Genomic DNA, 24,420 nt, shown 5'->3' with positions numbered 1-24,420 from the left:
GTACAAAAGAAGCTTTGTTTTGCTGAACTTTGTTGCTTCATTTTTGTCTGTGAGCTTTACGATTTCAAAAGAAAGGCCAATCTGTTACCTGTGCATATTAGTGTGAAAGTGAAGGAGCTAAAGCAGAGGTACCGTTACCAGGATTCGAAGATCCATCGTATCACAGATGAACAACAGAGTCTTACCAATGGCTCGCAGTGAGGATCCCTCCGTGAGGCTGCTGGAGCTCATGGCGTACGTCTCAGATGTCATGGAGGACATGCTGGACATGGACATGGTCTCAAACTTCATCTCAGCTGCCATGCTGCTGAACGAGCTGGACTCCATCATGGAGGACATCATTGCCTGATGGGCGGAGGAAGAGAAGGAGGAAGACTCCTCCATCACGTGGGTTTCTTTCTTCATCATCATGGCTGAGGTCATAGATGATGAAGATTCCTTGTGACTCATCATCGCTGAACCTGTTGAAGATGGAAACACTAAGTCTTCAAAATTTAAATTAACCTGAAACTGGATTAGATCTTGGTAGATACTGGAGGAAGGTGCTCACCTTGAAGAGCCAGTTGCTGCTCACAGTAGGCGGTAATCTTCATGCGTATGGACTGAAACACCTGTCCAGTGAAGGAGAAGGAAGATTTGGAGACGCCTCCCTCTGATGTCATCTCACAGGTGTACTCTCCCTGATCGATGTCTACCAGATCATGGATCAGAAGGCTGCAGGAGCCCTCAGAGTGGTGCATCTCAAAGCGGCTGCTCTGTGAAAGCCTCCTCCCATTGACGTACCACACCACCTCCCTAATGCTGCTCTCGCAGACGCAGGCCATCCTCACCGAGCCCTCGCAAGCTTCGGCTGTCAGCTGACTCAGGACCTTGGGAGGTTTCGGGGTTGGGGATTTCACGGTGGGTGGAGACACAACCCTCTTAGGGGACATGATCGGAGGAGGAGACTTCATCCTGGGAGGTGATTTGATTCCCTCCGGCTCAGGAGACTTCAAGGCCCTCGGGGATTTGATGCCTGATGGTTCTGGGGACTTGATGCCTTTCGGTGTCTTGATTCCAGTAGGTTCTGGGCACTTCACACCTCTTAGTGTTTTGATTCCTGTAGGTTCTGGAGATTTGACGCCCCGAGGTGATTTTACTTCCTCTGGTTCTGGTGACTTTGTGCCCAGTGGAGACTTGATTGGCGGTGGTGACTTGAGTCTGGGTTCAGGAGATTTGACGCCAGGAGCTGGGGATTTTAAGCTGGGTGCTGGAGAGGGTGTAGAAGGCTCTGGGGATTTGACGCTCCGCGGAGATTTAACTCCCTCCGGTTCAGGAGACTTCACACTCGGTGTTGGTGACTTGACACTTGGAACAGGAGATGTTACCCTTGGTTCAGGAGACTTGACACTTGGAGCAGGAGATGTTACACTTGGTTCAGGGGACTTGACACTTGGAGCTGGTGATCTAATCGAAGGCTCGGGGGATTTGATGCTAGGTTCTGGTGACTTTACACTGGGAGCAGGTGATGTGACTGAAGGCTCCGGTGACTTCACACTGGGAGTCGGTGAAGTCACAGATGGCTCGGGGGCTTTAACAGCCTTGACTTCCTCTCTGGGAGCCGGTCTGCGGATGGTCAAAGTGAAGTGAGCCTCCTGTCTTCCTGCTGCATTCTCTACCACCACTGTGTAACTGCCCTCCTCGGAGACCGTCACAGAGGAGATCTCCAGACTGGATTTGTACTGAGTTGTGGTGACGTGAGTGTGGTGAGATGAGACGATGGTTCTGCTCTCATGCATCCATGTCACAGTGGGTGCAGGTTCCCCATCAATATCACAGGAGAATCTGGCTGTCTCTCCCTCTGAAACGGTCACAGACTGGGGCTTGGTGAGGATCTTGGCAGGAAGAGAAAGTTTCTTCTTGTGGACAGAAACTTCCTCAACAGCAGAGGATGATTTCAGTTTAGCTTCAGACATGGCGTATTTCCCAGTTAGAGAAAATTTGTCCGATGAATAGGAGGAACCAGATGACAGGTATTCAGCGGAGGTGTACTTGATAGATGAGTCAAACCTCTCAGCAGAAGAGTACCTTTCAGAGGAGGCGCCATATCTTTCACGTGTGACCACCTCATGTGTCTCGGTTAGCTTAGACTTGCTCTCTTCCACCTCAAAGTGGGTTTGCGAAGCATAGCCAGCTTTGAAGTGAGTGGTGTGATAGTGGTCAACTCGACTGACTTCAGGGACGTGCGCTTTGGGAACTTCCTCGTCCTTACGGCGAGATGAGAAGGTGATGTAGCCGCCACCTGACACTTCCAGGGTGGCATAGTCCGAGGCCTCTCCCTTGGAGTTGGAGCATACGCAGCGGTAAGTGCCACTGTCCTCTTCCTGACAGTCCAGAATAGTGATGGACAAGACACCAGTCATGTTGGTAAAGATGTATTTCTCACTGCTTTCGAAGATGGCAGTTCCATTGTGGAACCAAGTGACGTCAGCCTCTGGCTTGGTCTGAATGTTCAGGGTGAACTTGGTGTCGTGGCCAACAGGAATGCGATGAGAGCGCATCCTGACGGTCACACGAGGAGCATGGTCTAAGCTGAACGGTGTCTGACTTACAACTTGGTACTTCCTCTCAGACTTCAGAGCAGCCTTTCTGGCCTCGTAGCGGGACATGATGTCAAAGCGGGCAGACCGCTCAAACCGCGAGGAGGAGCGGGATGACCTCTCAACGGACCTGATGGGACTGGGAGAACGGGGACGGGTCCTCTCTGGGGTGGGGGACCTCCTCCCCACGATCTCTACCTCTGCTTCCACAGGAGGCCTGGTGCGCGGTGGTCTGATCAGCTCTGAGACTGGACGCATCAGCTCGATGTAAGTGGGAGACAGTGACCTTCTCCTCCTCATAAACTGGGAAACGGTGCGTTTCTTCTTTGTCTCAGAAACCTCGACAGCCTCATGCCTGATTTCCTGTCTCCTCTCCTTGTGCTCCACGGTGCGCCGCTCCATGCGGACAGGGCTGCCAGCAGGAGACGCAGAGAAGCCAAGCTCTAGTTCATCCTCCAGCATCATTTTCTCCTCCTCTTCTCTCCTCATGGAAAGGTAGTCATCCACAGGCATCATCATCTCCTCGTCACTCAGGTCTCCCAGAGATCTCCTCCTGGACCTGAAGGAGGCCTCAGATTCAGGAGAGGGTGAGCGGCGTGATGGTCTGACAGTCTCCAGATCATCCAGAGTCAGTTTTGGAATACGCCATCTTGGCCTATATTGGTCTGTGATTCTAGGGAGAGGCATGACATAGAACTGCTCCCACCTGGACAGACGAATCCGTCTCTGCCTCTTCTGCACAATCCTCTCCATCCTCTCTGGAACCTCATACTGATCTCTCAGCTTTCGGTACCACTTCATGTCAGACAGAGGCACAAACTGTTTGATAGCTTTGTCCTCATCCAGATTTCTTGGATCATGAACAACAGGCTCAGGAATCTCATAGGGCATGTAGATCCTCCTCTCTTCCTCCAGCTTCTTGGTGTCTGACTTCTCCTCTGTTATATTAAACTCTCCCTCCACATTCTTTGTGCTCACTGCAGGCTTGTAAAGCTCTGCAGCGAATTTGAGAGCTTCCTGTGCAGTGGGGTTAAGAGATACAAGCTCTTCCGTGGCAACAATTTGCCTAGCCATCTTGTTGGTCTTTTCAATTTGTTTTTGTATGTGTCTGTATTTCTCCTCCTCGCTCTTGTACTCTCTCCTGATGTAGGTAAGGCGGTCCACCTTCAGCGTCGCCTGGCAGCTTGCAGAGCCAGTAGAGTTGGTTGCAGTAACTTTGTACACACCAGAGTCCTCAAGCAGAGTCTCTCTGATGTGAAGGACGTGATAGTCGACGTCTTCCTGTATGACAACGACCTTGGGACCAAACTCTAATGGTCGACCGTCCTTTTCCCATTTCAGAGTGGGAGTTGGGATTCCTGAGACTCTGAGGTCAAAGCGGACACTGTGTCCCTCGATGCACTCAACATTAGCCAGTAGACGTTTGAACATGGGCCTCATCGTTTCCTCCAGCACAGGATGTGGCGTCACAGTGAGACGGGCCTTGCAGCTGTCTTCTCCAAACTTGTTGTGGGCCATGACGGTGTATTCAGCATCATCATTCATGTCCAGGTTGTGGATCATGAGCTGGTACAGACCCTTGTCACTGGTGAATGTGTACTTGCCGTCATCATCACCCGCCTTGATTCTCTCGCCATTCTTAAGCCATGTCACATGAGGCTCTGGATGCACGGTAATAGTGACACCAAAGCGCACATCTTCACCGATGTAGGCAGAGCGATTGTAGAGAGGCAAAGTGAACTCTGGTGGTCTCTGCAGGAGTTTAGTCTTGTCAACTCTCCTCCTCATTTTCTTGACGGAGCGGCTAATATAGTACTCTCTGATGCTCCTCACTGTCTCAACGAAGAGCTCTCCGTAAGCACTGTCCTCTCCATCATCACTCACCACTTTGCATCTGTACACACCATCGTCACTCTCTTCAATGTCCTTTACATAGATGCTGGCAAATCCGTTCCTGAAAGTGATCTCATACTTGGGGCTTGGGTGTAGCTGACGGTTACCAAAGTACCATGACACCTGCGTACTCTTGTCATGGTTGACGATGCTACAAGTGAATCTGACATGGCCACCTTCCTCGGCTGAGCCATGCAAGACCGGACCAGCACGGAGGCCACGGTACTCGGTTCCAATCTTCACTTTACCCACAGCCAAGCCTCTCTGGTTCTTGAAGGCGCCGCCGTACGCCACACGAGCCGCTGATACAATAGTATCGGTCTTTTTCACGAGACTCTGATAGTATCTTCTGTGTCTCAGTGTCCTAATCACTTTATTGCTGACATGCTCAATCTTCATCTTGAGCCATGGGTGTTCCAGAGCCTCGTGGGCTGTCATACGGAGCTTCCTGTCCTTGATCAGAAGTCTATCCACAAAGTCCATAGCCTCCAGGCTGATGTCCTTAAATGCTTCACTGTCAAAGACATACTCACAGTTGGAGATGTTCTCAATCATCTTTGTTGTGGACTCTGCTGCGAACGGATTGAGGCCACTGAGTAGAACATACGCCATAACGCCAACAGACCACATGTCAGTGGCTGTTGTGATCAGGTCATGGCGGTGGACCTCTGGGGCGCAGTACTCCGGAGCTGAGAAGGGCATTCTGATGTTTTCCCCTGGCACCATGAGCCTTGCCTGGCCCATGTCAATAATCTTTATGTTGGTGCTTCTTCTTGTGGTGTAGACAATGTTGTCTGGGCGGATATCGAAGTGGCCAAAGTTGTTGCTGTGCAAGAATTTAAGAGAAAGGCAGACCTGTCTCAGGTAGCAGACAATCTCCTGCTCCGAAAGCTCAAAGTTGTTGGTGCCAAGGCGCTCGAAGATGTCAACTCCAGAAATGAATTCAAAGATCAGGATGATCTCTTCCATGCTTTCAAAGTATTCATGCAGGTAGATGATATTCTTGTGCCTTGCAATATTAAGGGCCTCAATTTCCCGGAGAACTATCTCACGGTCAGTTCCCTTGACCTTGATGAATTTAGCCATGAAGGTCTTCTTTGTAGCAATCTCCACACAACGGTGGACCACTCCAAACTGGCATCGAGCAAGTTCTTCAGAGATGGTGTACTTGGAGGACAGCTCCTTCACCTTATAGAATAGAGCTTCCTCCTTGGTGATCTCTCTGGCTTCGTCCACCTCTTCATCATAGTTCCTAAACACAGACTTGTCTTCCTTTGTGTTGATTGGCTCAGTTGGGTCAGAAGGAAGGCTCAAGCCAAATTGGTTCTCGGCAATAACGTGGAACTGGTATTTGGTCTTTCCGAATATGTTGATGATGGTGATACTGCAGTCAGCAGTCTGTCCAGCGCGGATCCACCTGTCAGCGCTGGTGGGACACTTCTCCACAATGTAGCTAACAATGTCACTGCCGCCATCATTGGCAGGGGGCTCCCAGGTCAGGGTGATGGAATCCCGGGCAATGTCGCTGACCACAAGTCCCTTTGGAGCTTCAGGAATGTCAGCTACGTTCACCTCAATGGTTTGCTTGTCCATTCCAAATCTGTTCTTAGCAGTAATGATGTAGTAGCCAGTATCCTTCCTCTGAACTCCCTTCAGGAAGACCAGGGAGGTGAAAGACCTCGTGGTGATGACTTGGTGATAATGAGAGTTGGACAGGATCTCCTGACCCTTCTGCCAAGTGATTGCAGCCTCAGGCTTGCCGGAGATGGGGATCTTGATGGTGATGTGATCACCACGGGCAGCATTGACTGCTCCCATTCCCTGGAGCTCTTTAGGCAGGTGGATCTTTGCAGGGACTGTAAGTAAAATTACACAAAACATTAAATTAGTGTGATTAATTATCACTCCACTAATTCTTGGAAACGCGAATCAATTATGAAATGATAGAATTACCTTCCACTTCCAGATTGCAGGTTGTAGAAATGGAACCTGAGGGGTTGGTGGCTCTCACTTGGTAAACTGTGGCATCGCTCTCATCAGCGGCAGTGATGACCAGCTGATAGTAGCCCCCCTTGAACTCCTGGGCTTTGATCTTGGTTCCATCTGCCTCAATCTCCTTTCCACTGTGGTACCATTTCACCACAGGCTTTGGATAACCCACCACCTGATCATAGGAAAAATAAATAAGTTCAATAACTAAGACACATAATAAATGTGGCATTCCTAAATAGACACATCATGTAATTTAAAAAAAAAAAAATGCACTGTATCTTGAATAAAGTACCTTTGTGACAAAGGTGGCATTGGCCTGGTATTTGACGGTCATATCTCTGATTTCCTCCCTGAATGCAGGAGCACGAGGAGCCTGGTCGGACTTGGGGAGGATCGGTGCCGAGATCTCGCTCCAGTCGCTCTCGCCGCCCACGTTCTCACATTTCACACGGAACTCATACTCAAAGCCTGTGATCAAGCCTATGACCTCAAATTTGGTCTCCACAATCTTCTTTGTGGTTACGGACATCCACTTATTCTGCTTTTTCTCACGTTTCTCCAGGTAGTAGCCGGTGATTTTAGCTCCACCGTCGCTGCTTGGAGGCTTCCAGCAGACAACACAGGAGTCCTTGGTGGAGCTGATAATGAAGGGCTGCTGTGGGATGCCAGGTTTTTCTGAGAAAGAAACAAACAGGGGATGTCACTGTTATGCACTACTCATGTCTCTCTGCAGTGTAACTACAGAAGCCAAAACTAGAAAACAAAATTTGTAGGCACTCACCGAATGGACTCTTGATGATGAGCACTGATGGGATCTCCAGAGGCTCGCTGACTCCGTACTGGTTCTGGGCAGAGACTCTGAAGTAGTAGCCGGCATTCTCTATAAGGTTGGGGACACGGCAGGTGGTGCCAGAGATGGAGGAGGACACCAGGTGCCACTGTTCGCCTTCTTTGGCCTCACGCTTCTCCACAATGTAGTTGGAGATCACCGATCCTCCGTCGTCCTTGGGACCCTTCCAGCTGATGACAGCCGAGCTCTTAAGCAGGGCATCAACAACCACAGGGCCCTCAGGGATGGATGGTTTGTCTGCAAAAAAATCGGGAAAGAATGGGTAACAGCTCCTCTTTTTCATACATGTGTTGGATGAAATGTAAAGACTCTACTAGGACACATGCAAAGGGTTTTCCATTACTGTCTTTCATTAGAAAGTCAGTCAGATGTCAGTAAAGACATCTATTAAGGCTTTTACCTTGGATTTCAACACGTAGCACAGTGTCGATAGTTCCAAACTTGTTGCTGAGCTGCACCTTGTAGCGACCAGCGTTGGTCTTTCTCTGGACATTTCTCACCACCAGGTGGGTGTAGTTTTCCGTGTTTTCAATGATCACATTCTCGGATGATTTCAGGGGCTTCTTGTCATAGAACCACATGATCTGGGGGATGGGACGTCCTATGTAGACAACATGGAGGCGGAGGCTGGTGCCGGCCCCAGCAGAGTACTTTTCCTTCAGGGGGAATCCAGGGTGGAACTGGGGTGCTGCCTGCAAGCGCAGTTTTCCACTGGTCTCTATCTCTCCAGCCTCATTTATGGCCCTGCAGGTGTACAGGCCCTCATCTTCCTGCTCGTCTGTCAGGATGCTGAGGGAGTGGTTACGGCCATCTGAGCTCATCTTGTACTTGCGGCTCTGGATCAGTTCCTTGCCGTAGCGGTACCACTTGATCTCGGGCAGCGGCCTGCCAATGATGCCACAGGTAAGAGTGCCGGACTCGCCAAGCTTGGTGGTTACATCTTGGATCTGCTCCTTCAAAGCAGGAGCCTCACCAACTGCAGAAAAATGCCAAAGTTTGGTCAAAGTCTGAATTGATTATGCATTTTACTCTTTGCGGTAAAATGAAGTGAAAAGCAAACATCATTGTTTCCATTTTACTAGATTGAGTTTCAATTTCTCAATCCAGGTCACCTCACAGACCGACAGATTTATTTTGCTGTTCTCAGTCAATTTAATAATTTTAATCAACGAAAAGAATGATCATATATGCAACCGGATCATTTTGTTTGATGGATCTGAACTCTGCAGCAGCTCACCGCTCAGTTTGGTCTTGATGCCCATGGGTGTACGGCGAGGTCGGCTAAGTCCTGTTTCATTCTCGGCGAAGATTCTAAACTCATACTCTGTAGCCTCCATCAAGCCGCCCATGGTGAACTGACGATCCTTGGAGCGCTCTTTGGTGCATTTCTTCCAGGCACTCTCTCCGGCCTGCCTGAACTCAATCCAGTAACCCAGGATCTCCTTGCCGCCATCATGCTCTGGCCTGAGCCAGTGGATGGTGATGCAGTCTTTGGTGACAGAGATGACGTCGATCTCTCCTGGTTGGCTGGGTTTGTCTAAAGAAAAACCGGCAGGAAGAGATTAATACTCATGGAGATACTAAGTATTTTGGAATGCAAGTAAAATCTGAAATTAGATCTTCAAAATCCAACGAATCAACTTTCATTAATGTGAGCTCAGCAAAAATGTCCTTCAAGTTTAACTGCCGTCTTCTCTAGAAATTTTTCTTCTGCTCAGTTTTATTTATTTATGCATTACATTACATTTCATTTAGCTGACGCTTTTATCCAAAGTGACTTACAACACACTGATGGTACACCATCGGGAGCAATTTTAGGGTTCAGTGTCTTGCTCAAGGACACTTAGGCATGTGGACAGGAGGAGCTGGGATTGAGCCACCAACCTTCCGATTAGTGTGAAACCCACTCTACCAAATGAGCTACAGCCTCCCTGCACAAACAGGCATGACAAAAAGTTAACTCACCAAATGGATCTTTGCAGACCACAGACTCGGAAGCAGGACCAGGTTCGCTCTGCCCAATGTCGTTTTGAGCCACCACTCTGAACATGTACTCCGCATCGGGAATGAGACCAGAGATATTGTACATGGTGGTGGTGATGTGGGTCTTGTTGTGGCGGACCCACTTCTCTGTCGACACCTCCCTTCTCTCCACGTAATATCCTGTGACACGAGAGCCGCCATCATCCCGGGGCCGGGCCCAGGACAGAGACACTGTGGTTTTGGTGACGTCCATGATCTCTGCTGGGTTGCTGGGAGGTTCAGGTGGGCCTGTAGTGAAGCGTGTTGTCAGTGAAATCAATATTTACTATTTGATGTACAGATGTAGAATATGCCCAGTTTGTATTTCTAATCTTAACAACAATGTGCTCATTAAAAAAAAATAGTTTCGCTAACATGTTCAAAATGCAACTTTTGACAAACAAACAAAATATATTGGTACTCACAAAGTGGTGTCTTTGGTGTGACAGAGTCGTCCGATTTGAGAGATCTGCTGACACCAAACTGGTTCTCGGCAGAAACCTTAAAGTGGTACTCCACGTTCTCCTTTAAGCCCTTTACCACCAGAGAGTTCTCAGTTACTCGGGCATCCACTGTACACCAAGCGGCCTTGGGTACCTCGCGCCTCTCCACGATGTAACCCAGGATGTCAGAGCCGCCATCATCTGACGGTGGCCTCCAGCTGACCCGGACTGATCTGGCCTGAATATCGTCAAATTCAAGAGGGCCTTCTGGGGAATCAGGGCGACCTATCACCTTCACCTGGATGGGAAGATACACAGAAAGGTAAATTCCAACCACGTGTATTTTCTAAATGTACTTCTGATACAGAAGCTTATTGCATTTTACTGCAGTCATGTTTTAACAAAATTTGGCGGTTGTGCTGCTCACCTTGATGTACACGGCCTTTCTTCCGCATTTATTCTCCAGCACCAAATCATAGGTACCAGTGTCATCTTTGTGTGCCTCTTTGATGACCAGCTCAGTGATGTCATCATGGGTGGCGATCATGGCCCGATGGGAGATGTCACGACCGTCTTTGGTCCACTTGCATATAGGGATGGGTTTACCCTTAATGGGTACTGACAGATGGATGACTCCACCCTGCCGCACCACATAGCCCTCCTCGTATTTACGATCAAGCTCGTAATCAGGATAATCTGAAGAAGACACAGATTGAATTAGTAAAATGACTATATGTATGATATATACACTTTGAAATCAAATGATCAGATTTGTAAATAATGGAAATTTGTTCCATTACCAAGCATCTCCTGGACTTTAACCACTCCAGGAATCTCGGCAGGCTCTCCAGCACCACCAGCATTGCAGGCGATGACCCTGAACTTGTACTCAGCCCCCTGGGGCATGTGGGTGAGAGTGTATTCGCACATCTTGGTAGGCGTGGTGTTGCACAGTGTCCATTCCACCTGGTCCACCTTTTGCATCTCGATCAAGTAACCAGTGATGACGGAACCACCCTCCTCTTCAGGTGGTAGCCAGGCCAAAGAGACAGAAGTCCTGGTGGTGTCTGTGACTTTGGGCTGAAGTGGAGCACTTGGAGGTTCTGTTGAACAACACACCAAGATTCGGTAATCAGAGTGACTCCACCCTGGTACGATTTATCAAAACAGATTTTACTGGCTTCATGAATTAAGCTCAGTAAGTGTCATTACAGCAAAGCAGGAGTTACCCTCAGTTTTGTGTTACGTACCAATGGGATCCAAGGCCACAGTGATGGCGGAGCTCTCACTGGGTTTTCCAGCTCCTCTCGAATTAATGGCAGTGATGCGGTGTTCATACTCCAGGCCTTCAATCAGTGCGGAGGAACGGTATCTTGTCATGGTGACAGGGTTCTTGTTGATCTTCATCCACCTGTCAGAACCGGCTTCTTTACGTTCGATAATGTAGCCGGCAATGGTGGAGCCACCGTTGTCCTCTGGTGGTTGCCAGGTCAGGGTCATGCCCTCATGGGTGACATCAAGCACCTCTGGCCTGCTTGGAGGTCCAGGGATGGCTGGGGGAAAAAAACAGATGACAGTTGAATTACAAATAAGAAAATGTCCCGGATAGTAGTGCAGTATTCATGTGACAATAAACGTGAATTAAAAAGCGGAGTGCTTTTTAACACTTATTCTACAAAGGTATTAATAGTGTTGTAGGAAAGGCAATATTTCTGGACTGGTGGAACCAACGGGAAAAGGAATAATAGTAAAAGGTTTTCACACTTATAAATGAGAAAACATCTAGAGAATAGGAAAGACTTTGATGGGAAGAGAACTCACTCTTGGGGCTTTTGCACTCCACCACCTCAGACTGCAGGAAGCTGCCAACGCCGAAGCGATTCATGGCAGCAACACGGAACACGTACTCGGTTCCCTCAGAGAGTCTGGTGAACTTGAAGCACGGTCTCGTCACTGACTCTGAGATGGTGATCCAGCCTGGCCGGTGGGCATCGCGCTGCTCGACCACGTAGCCACCGACGTTGGCGCCACCGTCCTTCTCTGGAGGTTCCCAGCTGACCGTCACTGACACACCATCATTCTCCTCGATCTTCACTGGACCAACTGGGATACCGGGTTTGTCTGCATGGAAATGATAAGGCAGCTGTTTAGAATCTGAAATCATTTGAATCTTAGGCCCTGAAGATGTGAACGGTTACTACATTTTGGAGATTTAGAACTCAATTATCAATTAATGGGCTGATCTGTGTATAATGTTCACTTGTGTGAAGTAAACCCTCTTACCAAGGATGATGACCTTGATAACCTCTGTTGCCAAGCCGATGGTGTTCTTCACCTCCAGCTTGTAGGCTCCCGTGTCATTAATGGTGGTCTCGCGGATGACGAGGTGGGTGTATTTGCCGTTGCTGTCGATCTTGATGCGGTCCAGGCTGTCCTTCAGCTTGACACCACAGAAGTACCAGGAACAGACAGGCTGTGGTTTGCCCTTGATGGGAATGTTGAGGTCGATGGGTTTGCCTTTGTGCACATGAACGATCTTCTGAGGGATGCTGGTCATGTCAATCTTGGGCGTCACTGGAACACACACGAGAGATGTGATGGGTTTGTTATATTTCAGAGATTTCTGTGAAGCTATTTAAGTTCAATGAAAGCAGAGTTGATGTTTGTGGTGTGGTTCGATGTCTTACCTTTGATGTCCTGGATTACGACAGGAGTGACAACGTCCATGGGCTCACTGGCTCCCCTGCTGTTGGTGGCTCGGATCCTGAACAGATACTGGTCGTTCTCCGTCAGCGACTCGATGGTGTGCTTGGACACTGAGGCCTTGACTGTCGCCACCGGGCTCCACCTGTCCAAACCCACCTTGCAGGCCTCGATGATGTAGCCTGTCAGCCTGCTGGCCCCGTCATACAGTGGCTTCTCCCAGTGCAGAGTGACAGAGGACTTGGTAACGTCAACAATCTGGAGGTCCACAGGCACTGAGGGGACTTCACAGACCAGCACCGCCTCTGACGTCTCGCAGGGTTCCCCGATGCCATAGATGTTCTCTGGCAGGACTCTGAAGAAGTAGTGCTCACCTTCCTCCAAACCAGTGATCCTTAACAGGGTCTTCCTGCACTCAGTGGTGATGGTCTTATAGGACTTCATGTTGGCATCACGCTTCTCTACTATGTAGTTGCTGACATGAGCGCCGCCGTCAATACTTGGAACATCCCAGGTGATCACGACAGATTCCTTGGTGTAGTCCTTCACTTTCACTGAACCCGGAGGACCAGGAGTGTCTGGAGAAGAGAGACAAGTAAAATAGGTGAACATTTGGGTGTGTTTACAGACATCTTTAAAAAGAATGCACATTTTTATACATATTTCCACAAAATCCAGATATTTCTTAACTGTGGTGACTTGTTGATAACATACCGTAGACTTTAACAAGGATGGTGGCAGTTTTCTTGCCAGATGGGTTCTCTGCCTCCAGAACATATTTTCCAGAGTCATAGCGATCAACCTTTTCCACTATCAACAAAGTGTAGCTGTCGGTGGTCTCGATGTAGCCACGGCTCTGCAGCTCCACACCCGTCTTCCTCCAGGCCACTACTGGTGTCGGACGGCCAGTAACAAACACAAACAGACGCAGGGTACCTCCAGCACGCAGACACACTGTTTTCTTCAAGTCGTCAGCCAGCTCCAGGTCGGGCATTTCTGAGTGGATGGAGCACAGTAAGGGCAGAGTCCAATAATGCTACAACTGCCATCTCACAAGCTACAATATGCTGCTCTCCCTTTTTGGTTATTGTGATAATAGAAGTAATAAAAGCTAAAAAGCCTTAATGACAGATTGTGGCGATTACTGTATTATTTTTGACATAAAAATCTGCCTTGACTCACCAATTTTCTCCAACGGCTCCACCTCAGCACTGGGTTCACTGAACTCCCCGGTGCCATTGCTGTTGATTGCCGCTACCCTGAATCTGTACTTCTTATTGGCTGCCAAGCCAGCGGCTACATACTCATTAGTGTTGAGAGCCTTGGCGGTGGCACGGTACCACTGCTCAGAGCCCTCCTCTAGGATCTCCACCACATAGCCGGTGACGTTAGATCCACCATCATACATGGGCCTGGTCCAGGTCATGCTGATGCTGTGCTTGGTGGTGTCTGTGACGCGAGGCATTGATGGAGAAGCTGGAGTATCTGCGGTTGACCAGGATAAATACAATTATGTCACACATCTGCTTTGTGAGGAACTCATATAAGACACCCTGGAAGTCTGCTGGAGTTTTGGGGATAAACACTTGAAAATAAGAATGTAAAAATCTCTTACATGTGGGGTCTTTGCAGAGGATATATGGCGAGGCGTCGCTCGGCTGGCTGTCTCCAGCAGCGTTGACAGCTGTCACTCTGAACTGGTACTCACTTCCCTCCAGGAGGCCTGTGATTTTCAGACGGGTGTCGTAGATAGTATAGGTCTTGTTCACCCGAGTCCACCTGATCCAAAAAACAGAAGGATAACAGAGAGAGATAATGAGCATCCATACCTAAAGAAGTGCTCATTAAAACCTGTTTGGTGACTTTTTTAGAAGGTGCTCTGACCTGGTGCTGCTCTTCTCTCGTTTCTCCACAATGTAGGTTTTGATCTCACTGCCTCCGTCGCTCTCAGGCTTCAACCACTCGATGATGACATGGTCCTTACCCACCGCCGTGGTCTCTGGTGTGCCTGGCTGGGATGTAGTAGCTGGCAAAGAGAGGCACAACGGGTCATAGTCACAGTAACAAATCTACATCCTGTTTTCCCTTTCACAAGACATGACCTGATCTAGAATACATAATTCTACAACACTAAAAAACTACGTGGTTAAAGAAGAAAATCATACTTTTTGAATAAAAAAAAAAACCAAGGTCGAGAAAATAATCTGAAAATGTGGAAACTTTGCTGAGAACTGATGAAAATATTTCTTGCTTTCTGACATTTAGCATACTAAATCTTAACCTCTTAAGCCCAATGCTGAAAGACTGATTAAGTTTAACAATTCATCAAAGACTGTGCTATTTATGGTTAATAGATTTCACAAAAGGATGAGACAGTTTTGCATCAAATATAAAATGATAAAAATGCTGCAAACAATTTCGACATTTTACTGTCAACTGACTCTTGCTGTAGAACCACCATCAGGAGAAAGTTAAACTCTTACTGTAGGCATTTCTGGCAATAACCGGATGAGACTCCAGAGGAACTCCGGGCCCGAACTTGTTGACTCCTCTGACTCTGAAGATGTACTCGTTGCTCTTGATGAGCCTGCTGCTGACACATGACAGCGTCTTGCACTCAGTCTCCATGATGACCCAGTTGAGGCGGCTGGTCTCACGACGCTCCACGATGTAATGGGTGACGGAGTCGCCACCGTCCTCCAGAGGAATCTTCCAGGACACCGAACACTTCTCCTCTGTCACTCTGCTGATCACAATCTCATCAGCCGGTGCTCCAGGAGTGTCTGAAAGACAGAAATCAAGAGTTAGATCAGACAGTTCAGACTATTCCCACTCAAACATCTATGTGCTGTTCCTCCACTGAATTATTTTATATTTATTTCGGAGTCAACAGTCAATTAAGTGATACACAGTAAACTCCAGTTTCTGTGTTTTCCTGGCTGCTCACCGAGAACTTTAACGCTGACGGCTGCTGTCTTAATTCCATTGGCGTTCTTGACAGTCAGGATGTATCTGCCCGTGTCGTATCTGTCACAGTTCTTGATAACAGCCATGGCTCTTGTGGCGGTGTAGGTCAACGAGTATTTTTCTCCCAGCTCCAAAATCTTGTCGCCCTTCAACCAGTACACTGTGGGTTCTGGTTTACCGCCCACAGCGCCATCAAGGACGAGGTCGGAGCCAGCGGTGACGGTCACAGTCTCACCTATCAGCTTGCTGTCGAGCTCAGCTTTGGGAGGAGCTGCAGGAAAGAACAGATACGTTTTTAACCTTGATAAATGACGATTGAATGCTGTTGCATTTTTGGTCAATGTTCCACAATATAAAATGTAAAAACATAAACATCATGAAATCCAAATTAAGAGAGAAAACAGGAGCAGTTAAACTTACAGTATTCGTCCTTGCATGTGACTGGCCCAGTGGACTCTGATGGTGTGCTGTGGACACCAGCAGCATTCTTGGCAATGATGCGGTACTCGTAGGTCTCTCCTTCTCCCAGGTTTGTGACAGTGAAGTAGTTCTCTGTGATTGTGGTGTAGTTGCACTTGAGCCAGCGGTTGTCGTCCCACTCGTCTGTGCTGTAGACTTTCCTCTCCACCACGTAACCGACGATTTTGCTGCCGCCGTCGTTGGACGGCACGGTCCAGCACAGTGATACGGATGCACGGCTGATGTCCGTCACCTCAGGTTTACCAGGAGGATCTGAGAAGAAAGGGGAGAAGTTTATCACAAAACTGTAACACAGCTCTTATTGCACAGTTTATTCATATAGATTAAACTGTCAGTACAAAACATTGACTAATCAGTTGTTAAGGGCCTTGTTTTGACAAAGGATTTTTTAGGATTAGGCATCATGACTACATAATAAATGTTTGTGGTTAGGATATAAATGTTTCCCTCACCAACAGGATTGAGTGCCACCACTGGTCTGGATGCCTCGCTGGCCTTGCTGAGTCCAGCGAGGTTCATGGCGTAAACCCTGAACTGGTAGTCCAGGCCCTCGATCAGATTGGACACCTTGTAATGACACTCCAGGCAGGGCAGCTTGTTCTCCCTCACCCACAAGATCGTGTTCCTCTCCTTCTTCTCGATCCAGTAGCCTGTCACCTTGCTGCCACCATCAGCGTAAGGCACATCCCATTTGATGCTAATAGCATTGGCGGACACGGAAACCACATCTGGACGAGTTGGAGGACTTGGAGGAACTGAGAATGAAGTGAACGTAAGAAGAGGGGTTGTAAATTTTAAGCAGACCTGAATACATTTAAAATATGTTCAACTTTGGCCCATATAAAATTAGGAGTTTATTTTAACTGCCGGACATGACTTACCAAATGGATGCTCAATTACAACTGGGGCAGACTCAATAGACTTGCTGACTCCAAACTTGTTCTCAGCGCACACTCTGAATGTGTACTCCATGTATTTGGTGAGATGAGTCACTTTGATGGTGGTTCTCTTCACACTGGAATTCACCACTTGCCAGGAGGCAGAGCCAGACTCCCGTTTTTCAACGATGTAGTTGGAGATGTCGGTGCCACCATCATCAGCTGGCTCAGACCAAGACAGGGTGCAGGACTCTGAGGAGACTCCAGAAATTTCCACAGGGCCAGTGGGTGGGGTTGGTCTGCCGATGATGACCACAGTCACGGTGAATGTCTTCACACCAGCCGCATTCTCCAGGATCAGGTAGTACTTGCCGCTGTCGCTTCTCTTGCTGTCTTTCACCACCAGTGTAGTTCTCTCCTTTGTGGTCTTGATGGAAACTCTGTCTGTCTCCTTCAGCTTCATCTCCTCCAGTTTCCAGGTGACCTTGGGTGCAGGTCTGCCACTGAAGGGGATGTCGATTGTGAAGGTATTGGAAGTCTTACAGGTGATGAGCTGGTTGGTGATGCTACTGAGGTCAGCAGTTGGTTCGATGTGAGGCTCCTTAATGACGACGGATCCGTAGGTGCTCTGAGGTTCGCTGATTCCAGCATCATTCTTGGCCTTGACTCTGAAGTCATACTCTGTGTTCTCGATCAGACCGTCCACCAGCATCTTTAGAGACTTTGTTTCTCCGCCGGCAACCCAGCGGTCAGAGCCCTTAGCCCTGAATTCAACGATATAGCCTCTGATGCGGCTGCCTCCATCATGCTCGGGTTTCAGCCACACCAGGGAGGCTGTGGAGTTAGTGGTATCGACAACATCCACTCTCTTGGGTGGTGCAGGTTCTTCTGTGGCAATGATAGGCTCTGTCATCTCATGAGGTTCTCCCTGGCCATACTGGTTAACTGCAATCACCCTGAACAGGTATGGCACGCCAATATCCAGACCAGTTACCCTGATTATCTGGCGAGAGCACTTGGTGCTGACCTCCTGCCAGGCCAAGCGGCTGGCCTCGCGCTTGTCCACAATGTAGTGGTGGATTCGGGATCCGCCGTCGGTGGTTGGAGCGTCCCACATCACTGTCAAGGCTCCACGGGTAACGTCTTTGAAGGTGATGGCTGCTGGAGGTCCAGGAGTGTCCAGCACTTTGATAGTGAATGTGATGGACTTGCGGCCACTATTGTTCTCCAGTGACAGGGTATATTTGCCGGCCTCGTACCTGGTGCAACCCTCAATGGTCAGAGTAGATGATGTATCTGTGGTGTTGACATCGGCCATGATAGGAAGCTCACCGTCTCCCTTAGACCAGGTGGCCAGAGGAGTAGGCTTTCCTCTGAAAGCAACATGGAGGGTGACTGTGCCTCCATTCTTCACAATGTGAGTTTGCTTGAAGTCAGCACCAATGTCAATTTCCGGAGATGTAAGCCTGTCCAGAGCCTGAACAGGGTTTGGCATCACAGAGGCTTCACCTTCTCCCGATCCATTCACAGCACTGACCCTGAACTTGTAGAGCTCTCCAGGCACTAGGCCCTTGGCAGTGTACCTGGTGTGGATACAGGTCTGGCTGTTGACTCTGTGCCACTCCTCTAGACTGGCCTTACACATGTCAATATTGTAGCCAATGATTTCCATGCCACCATCAAAGACTGGCTTGGTCCATTCCAGGGTGACCGAGGACTTGGTCGATTCTCTGACCTGATCAACAAGAAAAGAGTATAGTTCATATAACGTATAATGTATGTTTGTTCTTTTTCCCTATTTTCGATGTTCTGATTAAAATTTCTTTCACTAAAGCAGCACCTATTTTCAATATCAATACTAATGCTAATGTATGTACATATATATGTATTTATATATATATATATATATATATATATATATACATATAATGTTGTTTATATGTATTGTAAGACAGACCTGAACATCTGCATTACACCACTGAACATTGCAATCCTACCTTGATCATAGTAGGAGCACTGGGAGCACTGGTTGGCTCTCTACATTTGAAAAGCCTGGAGGTACTGCTGGCTGGTCCAACACCAGCACCATTTTCAGCCATGACACGGAACTCATACTCGTTGCCCTCAGTAAGGTTGGTGACACGGTGCCTCAGCTCAGTGATGGGCCTCTTGGAGGAAACCTTCACCCAACGCAGGCTCCTCTTCTCTCTTCTCTCCAGGATGTAGTGTTTAATCTCATTGCCTCCATCTGACCTCGGCCTGGTCCAGCACAAGGTGATGCTGTTTCCAGTCACATGGGTGGCATCGGGGGTACCAGGGGCTTCAGGCACAGCTGAGGTGCAGAGCAGAGAACGTGTGCTTGAGATCATTCACATTGAATAGAAGTTTTGATGTCATAAAGGCATTACTTGAGTAATTTACTTACTGTACTGCATCTGTGCAATGATGGACTCAGAGTCCAGTGGTTTTCCATCACCAAACTTGTTGACAGCAGAGATTCTGAACTGGTACTCATTGCCCTTGATGAGGTTGGTGGCATTGTAAGAACAAGCTTCACACTTGGAAGTGAGCATGGCCCAGGAGATCCTGGATGTCTCCCTCTTCTCGACAACGTAGTGGGTGATGGCAGCACAGCCATCGTTCTCCGGTGGGTTCCACCACACAGTGCACTTCTCAGCCGTGATGCCAGTGAATCGGATGGGACCCTCGACGGGTCCAGGGGTATCTGAAGAAACAAAAAGGGTTGGTGAATTATTCAGAAAGGGTAATTGAATAAGTGAAACGTGGATATTATAATAATGTCTTTAACACAAAAAGAATCATAACCATCTTCATTTACTAACCTTGCACTCTGACGTTAACATCAGCTTTCCTGGTACCAGAGCTATTTTTGCCCTCTACGGTGTAGATTCCTCGGTGGTTCCTGTCAGCATCACGGATGAACAGACTGCTGGTGCCAATGCCAGTGGTAATCTCAATGTCAATCATTGTCCTCTTGTCGATCTCTTTGCCATCCTTGTACCAAACAACCTGGGGAACTGGACGTCCAATGATGCTGCAGCCGAGCTTAATATTCTCGCCAGCCCTCAGGGTAAGGACCTGGTCTGGAGACCACTCAATCTCAGGCACAACTGCAGATGAAAAACAAACAAACAGATAAGGAATCAGCACAAAGGGAAATGAGCAGTGAAAGATGTATCTATGATAACTTTTTTGCTACTTACTGCTCTCGTCCTTGGTCATTATGTGTCCAGAGGAGTTGGATGGTGGACTGACTGTGCCAACAGCATTCCTGGCAATCACTCTGAACTCAAATCTGTCTCCAGGGGACAAACCAGTCACAGTGAATTGCGTCTCACTGATATCGATGAAGTTGCAGCGCAGCCATTTGCCTCTGCCTTGGCGCCTCTCCACATTATAGGCAACAATTTTGCTGCCACCGTCCCTCTTGGGAATCTCCCACTGCACAGTGACGGAGTCTCTGGTTACATCAATGCAAACAGGGGTGCCAGGTGGATCTAATTGAGGCAAAAAGAAAATAATTATTCCAAAGTACTTGATTGTGACATTTTTTTAGCAGTTTCCCTTTGTTTCCAGGCTAAACATGTCGCAGAAAATTAAACTGACCTCGATCCTCTGATTTAACTTTGGGTAAGACAGCAAATAAAGAGAAGGTACAAAGCTATTCCTGAACATATACAGGTGTAGTACTCAGCATGTACTTACCAACAGGGGAAATAGCAAGTGCATGTTTGCTCTGTTCACTAACAGGACTGAGTCCGGCATTGTTCTCAGCATAGACTCTGAAGGAGTACTCCAGACCCTCCATGAGGCCAATAATCCTGTATTCTTTGTTGGAGATGATGACAGAGTTCACCTTCTGCCACAAGAGGCTGTTCCTGTCCTTTTTCTCAATGTGATAACCCAAAATCGGGGAACCTCCGTCGAAACCTGGGGCCTCCCACTTGATGGTCATACCATCACTGGTGACGTTGTAGGCCATTGGCTTTCCTGGGGGGCCTGGAGGTTTGTACTGGTGCTGGGCAACGATGTCTGAGGAGAGGAGTGGCTCACTGACTCCGTACTTGTTCTCTGCACGGACTCTGAACTGGTATTGAGTTTTCTTGACCAGGTTGGGAATCTTGAAGGAGGTCCTGACAACACTGGAACAGACCATCTTCCAGTTGGCTTGGGAGGTTTCGCGTTTCTCCACACTGTAGCAGGTAATCTCACCACCTCCATCTTCCTTAGGTTCATCCCAGGAGATGATGATGCTCTGAGCTTTAATCTCATCAAAGCGGATGGGACCAAGAGGCACTGAGGGGGGTCCCAGAGTGATCACATTGATATCAAAGTAGTTCTTGATGACTTTGTTGTCCAGAACCAAAGTGTACTGGCCAGCGTGCTCCTTATTGGCTCCTCTAACTGTAACTGCAGTCTTGTTGTCAGTGGTCCTGAAGCGAATCTTCTCGCTTTCCTTCAGGGGAAAGTTGTCCTTCAGCCAGCTGATTGCAGGTCTTGGTTTACCCTTGAAAGGTAGCTCAATGTGTATGTTTTGACCAATACGAACAAAAAGCTCTCCATTGGGGTAATCAATGAGGTTAGCCTCGGGTGGAATGGTGAAGTCCATCACTGTGATTGGACCAATCTGGGAGAAGTCACTGTTGCCCTTCTCATTCTTGGCAAAAACTCTGAAATCCATGACAGCATTCTCCTTGAGTTCTGTCACCTCACAGGTGCAGCGCTTGCAGGTAGCACCTGAAGTCCAGGTGGGATCTTCCTTGGTTCTCTTCTCAATGATGTAATCAGTGATGTGGCTGCCACCATCATGATCAGGTCTGGTCCACTGCAGGGTAACAGAGGTATTTGTGGAGTCCACCATCACCAGGTCCTTAACAGCTCCTGGAGTTTCTGTCGCTCTGACAGGCTCAGTGGTCTCACTGGTGTCACCTACACCATATTCGTTTTCAGCGGACACACGGAAGAAGTAAGCTACATCTTCCTCCAGGCTTGACACCTTGTAAGTTGTGTTCAAACACTCAGCAGTGATCACCTGGTAAGCCTTCATGGTGGAGGCCTTCTTCTCAACAATGTAATTAGTGACAGGGGAGCCGCCATCAACGAGAGGCGCCTCCCAGCTGAGTGTCAGCTTTCCTCTTGTCACGTTCTTAATCATCAGTTTCTGGCAGGTGGCTGGACTGTCCAGAACCTTCAGGGAAACGGTGATTATCTTAGATTCTCCCACGCCGTTTTCAATCTCCAGCAAATACTTGCCGCAGTCATTGCGGGTGACCTTGGGGATAAGGAGCGTGGTGGCTCGCTCAGTGCTGGTGATGGTGTAGCGGTTGTCACCAGCCATGTTGCGGTCACTGCGGCGCCAGGTGACATTGGGGACAGGGCGTCCCTTCAGGGGGATAAACACTTCCACATCACGCCCGGCCCTGGCTGTGTATTGGGTTGTCATGGGGATGTCCAAGTCCAAATCAGCCTCCTCTGTTGGACAGAAGTATAACACAAATGTGACTTAAACACATATTGATATTGATGATTATAAAGAATCATAAAATAATGGCATTACTCAATGCAACGTCACATAACTAGTTTTTAAATTCTTCGATGAAGTCCAGTTGTGCCTTTAATCAATAATTTTTTTCTTGATCAGAAAATAAATAAAGACTCATATCCTATATGACTGCCATAGGAGGAAGCTATATGAATACAAACCTAGAATATCTTTGGCTTGCACAGGCTGGTACATTTTGATGTCTTCTCCTTTGCCCTTGCAGTTGACAGCAGAGACTCTAAAGAAGTAGTAGATGCCAGGTTTGAGGTGTGGTACCACATACTCGCACGCCTTGACCTGTGGGTTGGTAATAACCCATTCTTTCTCCTCTGTATTCATCTGTTCCAAAAGGTAGTGAGTGATTTCACTGCCACCATCATAGACCGGCTTCTCCCAGCCTAGGGTGATGGAGGTCTTTGTGGAGTCTACCACACGCAGCTTGGAGGGTTCACCAGGAAGATCTGGAGAAGACGTGAAAATGTTAAAAATCAAGAAAACTTAAGAGGAAATCCTTAGAAGGCTGGCACGGCGATACAAAGTGTAAATAAAAAGGGTACCGATAGGGTCGTATGCCTTGTAGAGGTCAGAGGCCTCGGAGTAGTTTCCTGCTCCAGCCTTGTTGACGGCACAAACTCTGTACTGGTACTCGTTGTTCTCCACAAGGTTGGTGACTTTCTGCCTGGTGTCTCTGATCGTGCCCTTCACCACCTGGATAGAACATGAATGTTACGATAAACATCCCAGTCATTAGTTTCACTTCTTTTACACTTAGAAAGTAAATCTTCAATGATAGCTCAGCAAACAAACCTTGAACCACTGCAGACTCTTTTTCTCTCTTTTCTCAAGGTAGTAGCCGTTGATGTCACTGCCTCCATCCAGTGCTGGTCTTTCCCAGATCACTGTCATGGTGGACTTTGTAATCATAGTCACTTTAGGCTTGGATGGCTCGCTGGGAGGAACTGTACCAAGTCAAATTATTCGGTTTGTTAAAATTGTTCACTTTACTATTGTTGTATTTTCTTCACACTAAACTTTCACATTCTGGTGCCTTCAATTAAAAAAATACATTGAAGTGTACTCTGGATTCAGCTGCAGTTGTGGTGGATGATGGTGAGTTTATTCTCTGCGCTTACCAAATGCGTTCTTGGCGATTACAGGCTCGGACTCAAGTGGGTCTCCAATGCCGTACTTGTTGACTCCACGGACTCTGAAGATGTACTCATTACCCTGGATGAGTCTCGGCACATTCACGATGCAGTCGGCTAGTTTCTCTGAGATAATAGACCACATTATTCTGCTGGTCTCTCTCTTCTCCACAATGTAATGGGATACCATGGCACCGCCCTCGTCAGCAGGTGGGGACCACATAATGGTGACTTTGTCAGCTGTCACCTTCTTAAACTGAATTTCTCCAGCAGGAGGGCCTGGCTTGTCTGGTTAGAGGAGGGACACACTTATGCACATCAGGATCTATACTGTATATAAGACACATCTTATGCAATGACAAATAACTGTCATAAAATCTTTAAATAATATCTAAATACCTTGGATGAGCAGCCTGACAATGGCACATGAAGATCCAAGGGAGTTCTTCACCTTGACCTCATAAATTCCAGAGTTCAGACGAGTGGTTTCCTTCAGAAACAAACTAGTGGACTCGAATTGGTGTTTGAAGGAGAGCTGTGCAGTGGGCTTAAGCTCTCTACCATCCTTGAACCACTCGATAGTGGGAGCAGGCTTGGCTGTGATGTTAAATTTGAGTTCCACATTAGAGCCAGCCTTGTGCTTGACCTCGCTGAGGTACTCCTGAGATATTTCGATCTCTGGGGCACCTGGATAATAACACCAGCAGACAGGCAGTTAACTTCAAATTATCATGGATATATGCATCACACATGATAGAATATAATGTCAAAATGTATAATCAGACAAGCCCTCAAATCTCAAAAAGAAAAGGACAAGAAAATAGCAAAGATCATCAGACCAATATATGAATGACAAAAAACATGCAGTAGAGGAGTGAAAGTAGTAAATGTTATGGCAAGCCATA

General features: G+C 47.9%; 1 protein-coding gene across 2 annotated transcripts in view; it reads right to left on the bottom strand.

Moving 5' to 3' along the window:
• Positions 1-24,420, bottom strand: part of ttn.2 (titin, tandem duplicate 2) — a 185,012-nt gene that overhangs the window by 1,492 nt on the left and 159,100 nt on the right. For both annotated transcript variants that reach the window (XM_069154449.1, XM_069154450.1), the window contains 34 exons: positions 23,915-24,202; positions 23,504-23,803; positions 23,178-23,329; positions 22,928-23,078; positions 22,532-22,831; positions 20,534-22,300; positions 20,032-20,325; positions 19,651-19,938; positions 19,233-19,532; positions 18,805-19,139; positions 16,811-18,542; positions 16,382-16,684; positions 15,870-16,181; positions 15,430-15,720; positions 14,966-15,265; positions 14,367-14,508; positions 14,098-14,261; positions 13,665-13,967; positions 13,197-13,478; positions 12,467-13,060; positions 12,063-12,353; positions 11,601-11,900; positions 11,030-11,332; positions 10,580-10,882; positions 10,207-10,475; positions 9,762-10,077; positions 9,280-9,585; positions 8,552-8,851; positions 7,715-8,290; positions 7,246-7,551; positions 6,757-7,139; positions 6,426-6,636; positions 551-6,328; positions 186-479 (listed from right to left, as the gene is read on the bottom strand). In XM_069154449.1, the coding sequence (XP_069010550.1) occupies positions 186-479; positions 551-6,328; positions 6,426-6,636; positions 6,757-7,139; positions 7,246-7,551; positions 7,715-8,290; positions 8,552-8,851; positions 9,280-9,585; positions 9,762-10,077; positions 10,207-10,475; positions 10,580-10,882; positions 11,030-11,332; positions 11,601-11,900; positions 12,063-12,353; positions 12,467-13,060; positions 13,197-13,478; positions 13,665-13,967; positions 14,098-14,261; positions 14,367-14,508; positions 14,966-15,265; positions 15,430-15,720; positions 15,870-16,181; positions 16,382-16,684; positions 16,811-18,542; positions 18,805-19,139; positions 19,233-19,532; positions 19,651-19,938; positions 20,032-20,325; positions 20,534-22,300; positions 22,532-22,831; positions 22,928-23,078; positions 23,178-23,329; positions 23,504-23,803; positions 23,915-24,202 (18,534 nt within the window). The remainder of the gene's footprint in view (positions 1-185; positions 480-550; positions 6,329-6,425; positions 6,637-6,756; positions 7,140-7,245; positions 7,552-7,714; positions 8,291-8,551; positions 8,852-9,279; positions 9,586-9,761; positions 10,078-10,206; positions 10,476-10,579; positions 10,883-11,029; positions 11,333-11,600; positions 11,901-12,062; positions 12,354-12,466; positions 13,061-13,196; positions 13,479-13,664; positions 13,968-14,097; positions 14,262-14,366; positions 14,509-14,965; positions 15,266-15,429; positions 15,721-15,869; positions 16,182-16,381; positions 16,685-16,810; positions 18,543-18,804; positions 19,140-19,232; positions 19,533-19,650; positions 19,939-20,031; positions 20,326-20,533; positions 22,301-22,531; positions 22,832-22,927; positions 23,079-23,177; positions 23,330-23,503; positions 23,804-23,914; positions 24,203-24,420) is intronic.

Source organism: Embiotoca jacksoni, unplaced genomic scaffold (assembly GCF_022577435.1).
Source record: "Embiotoca jacksoni isolate LCO1_2020_lvr unplaced genomic scaffold, fEmbJac1.0.p SCAF_2, whole genome shotgun sequence".
Taxonomy (NCBI): Eukaryota; Metazoa; Chordata; class Actinopteri; family Embiotocidae; genus Embiotoca; species Embiotoca jacksoni.
Note: the sequence above shows the minus strand (reverse complement) of the source record. Positions and strands in the feature narration are given on the sequence as shown.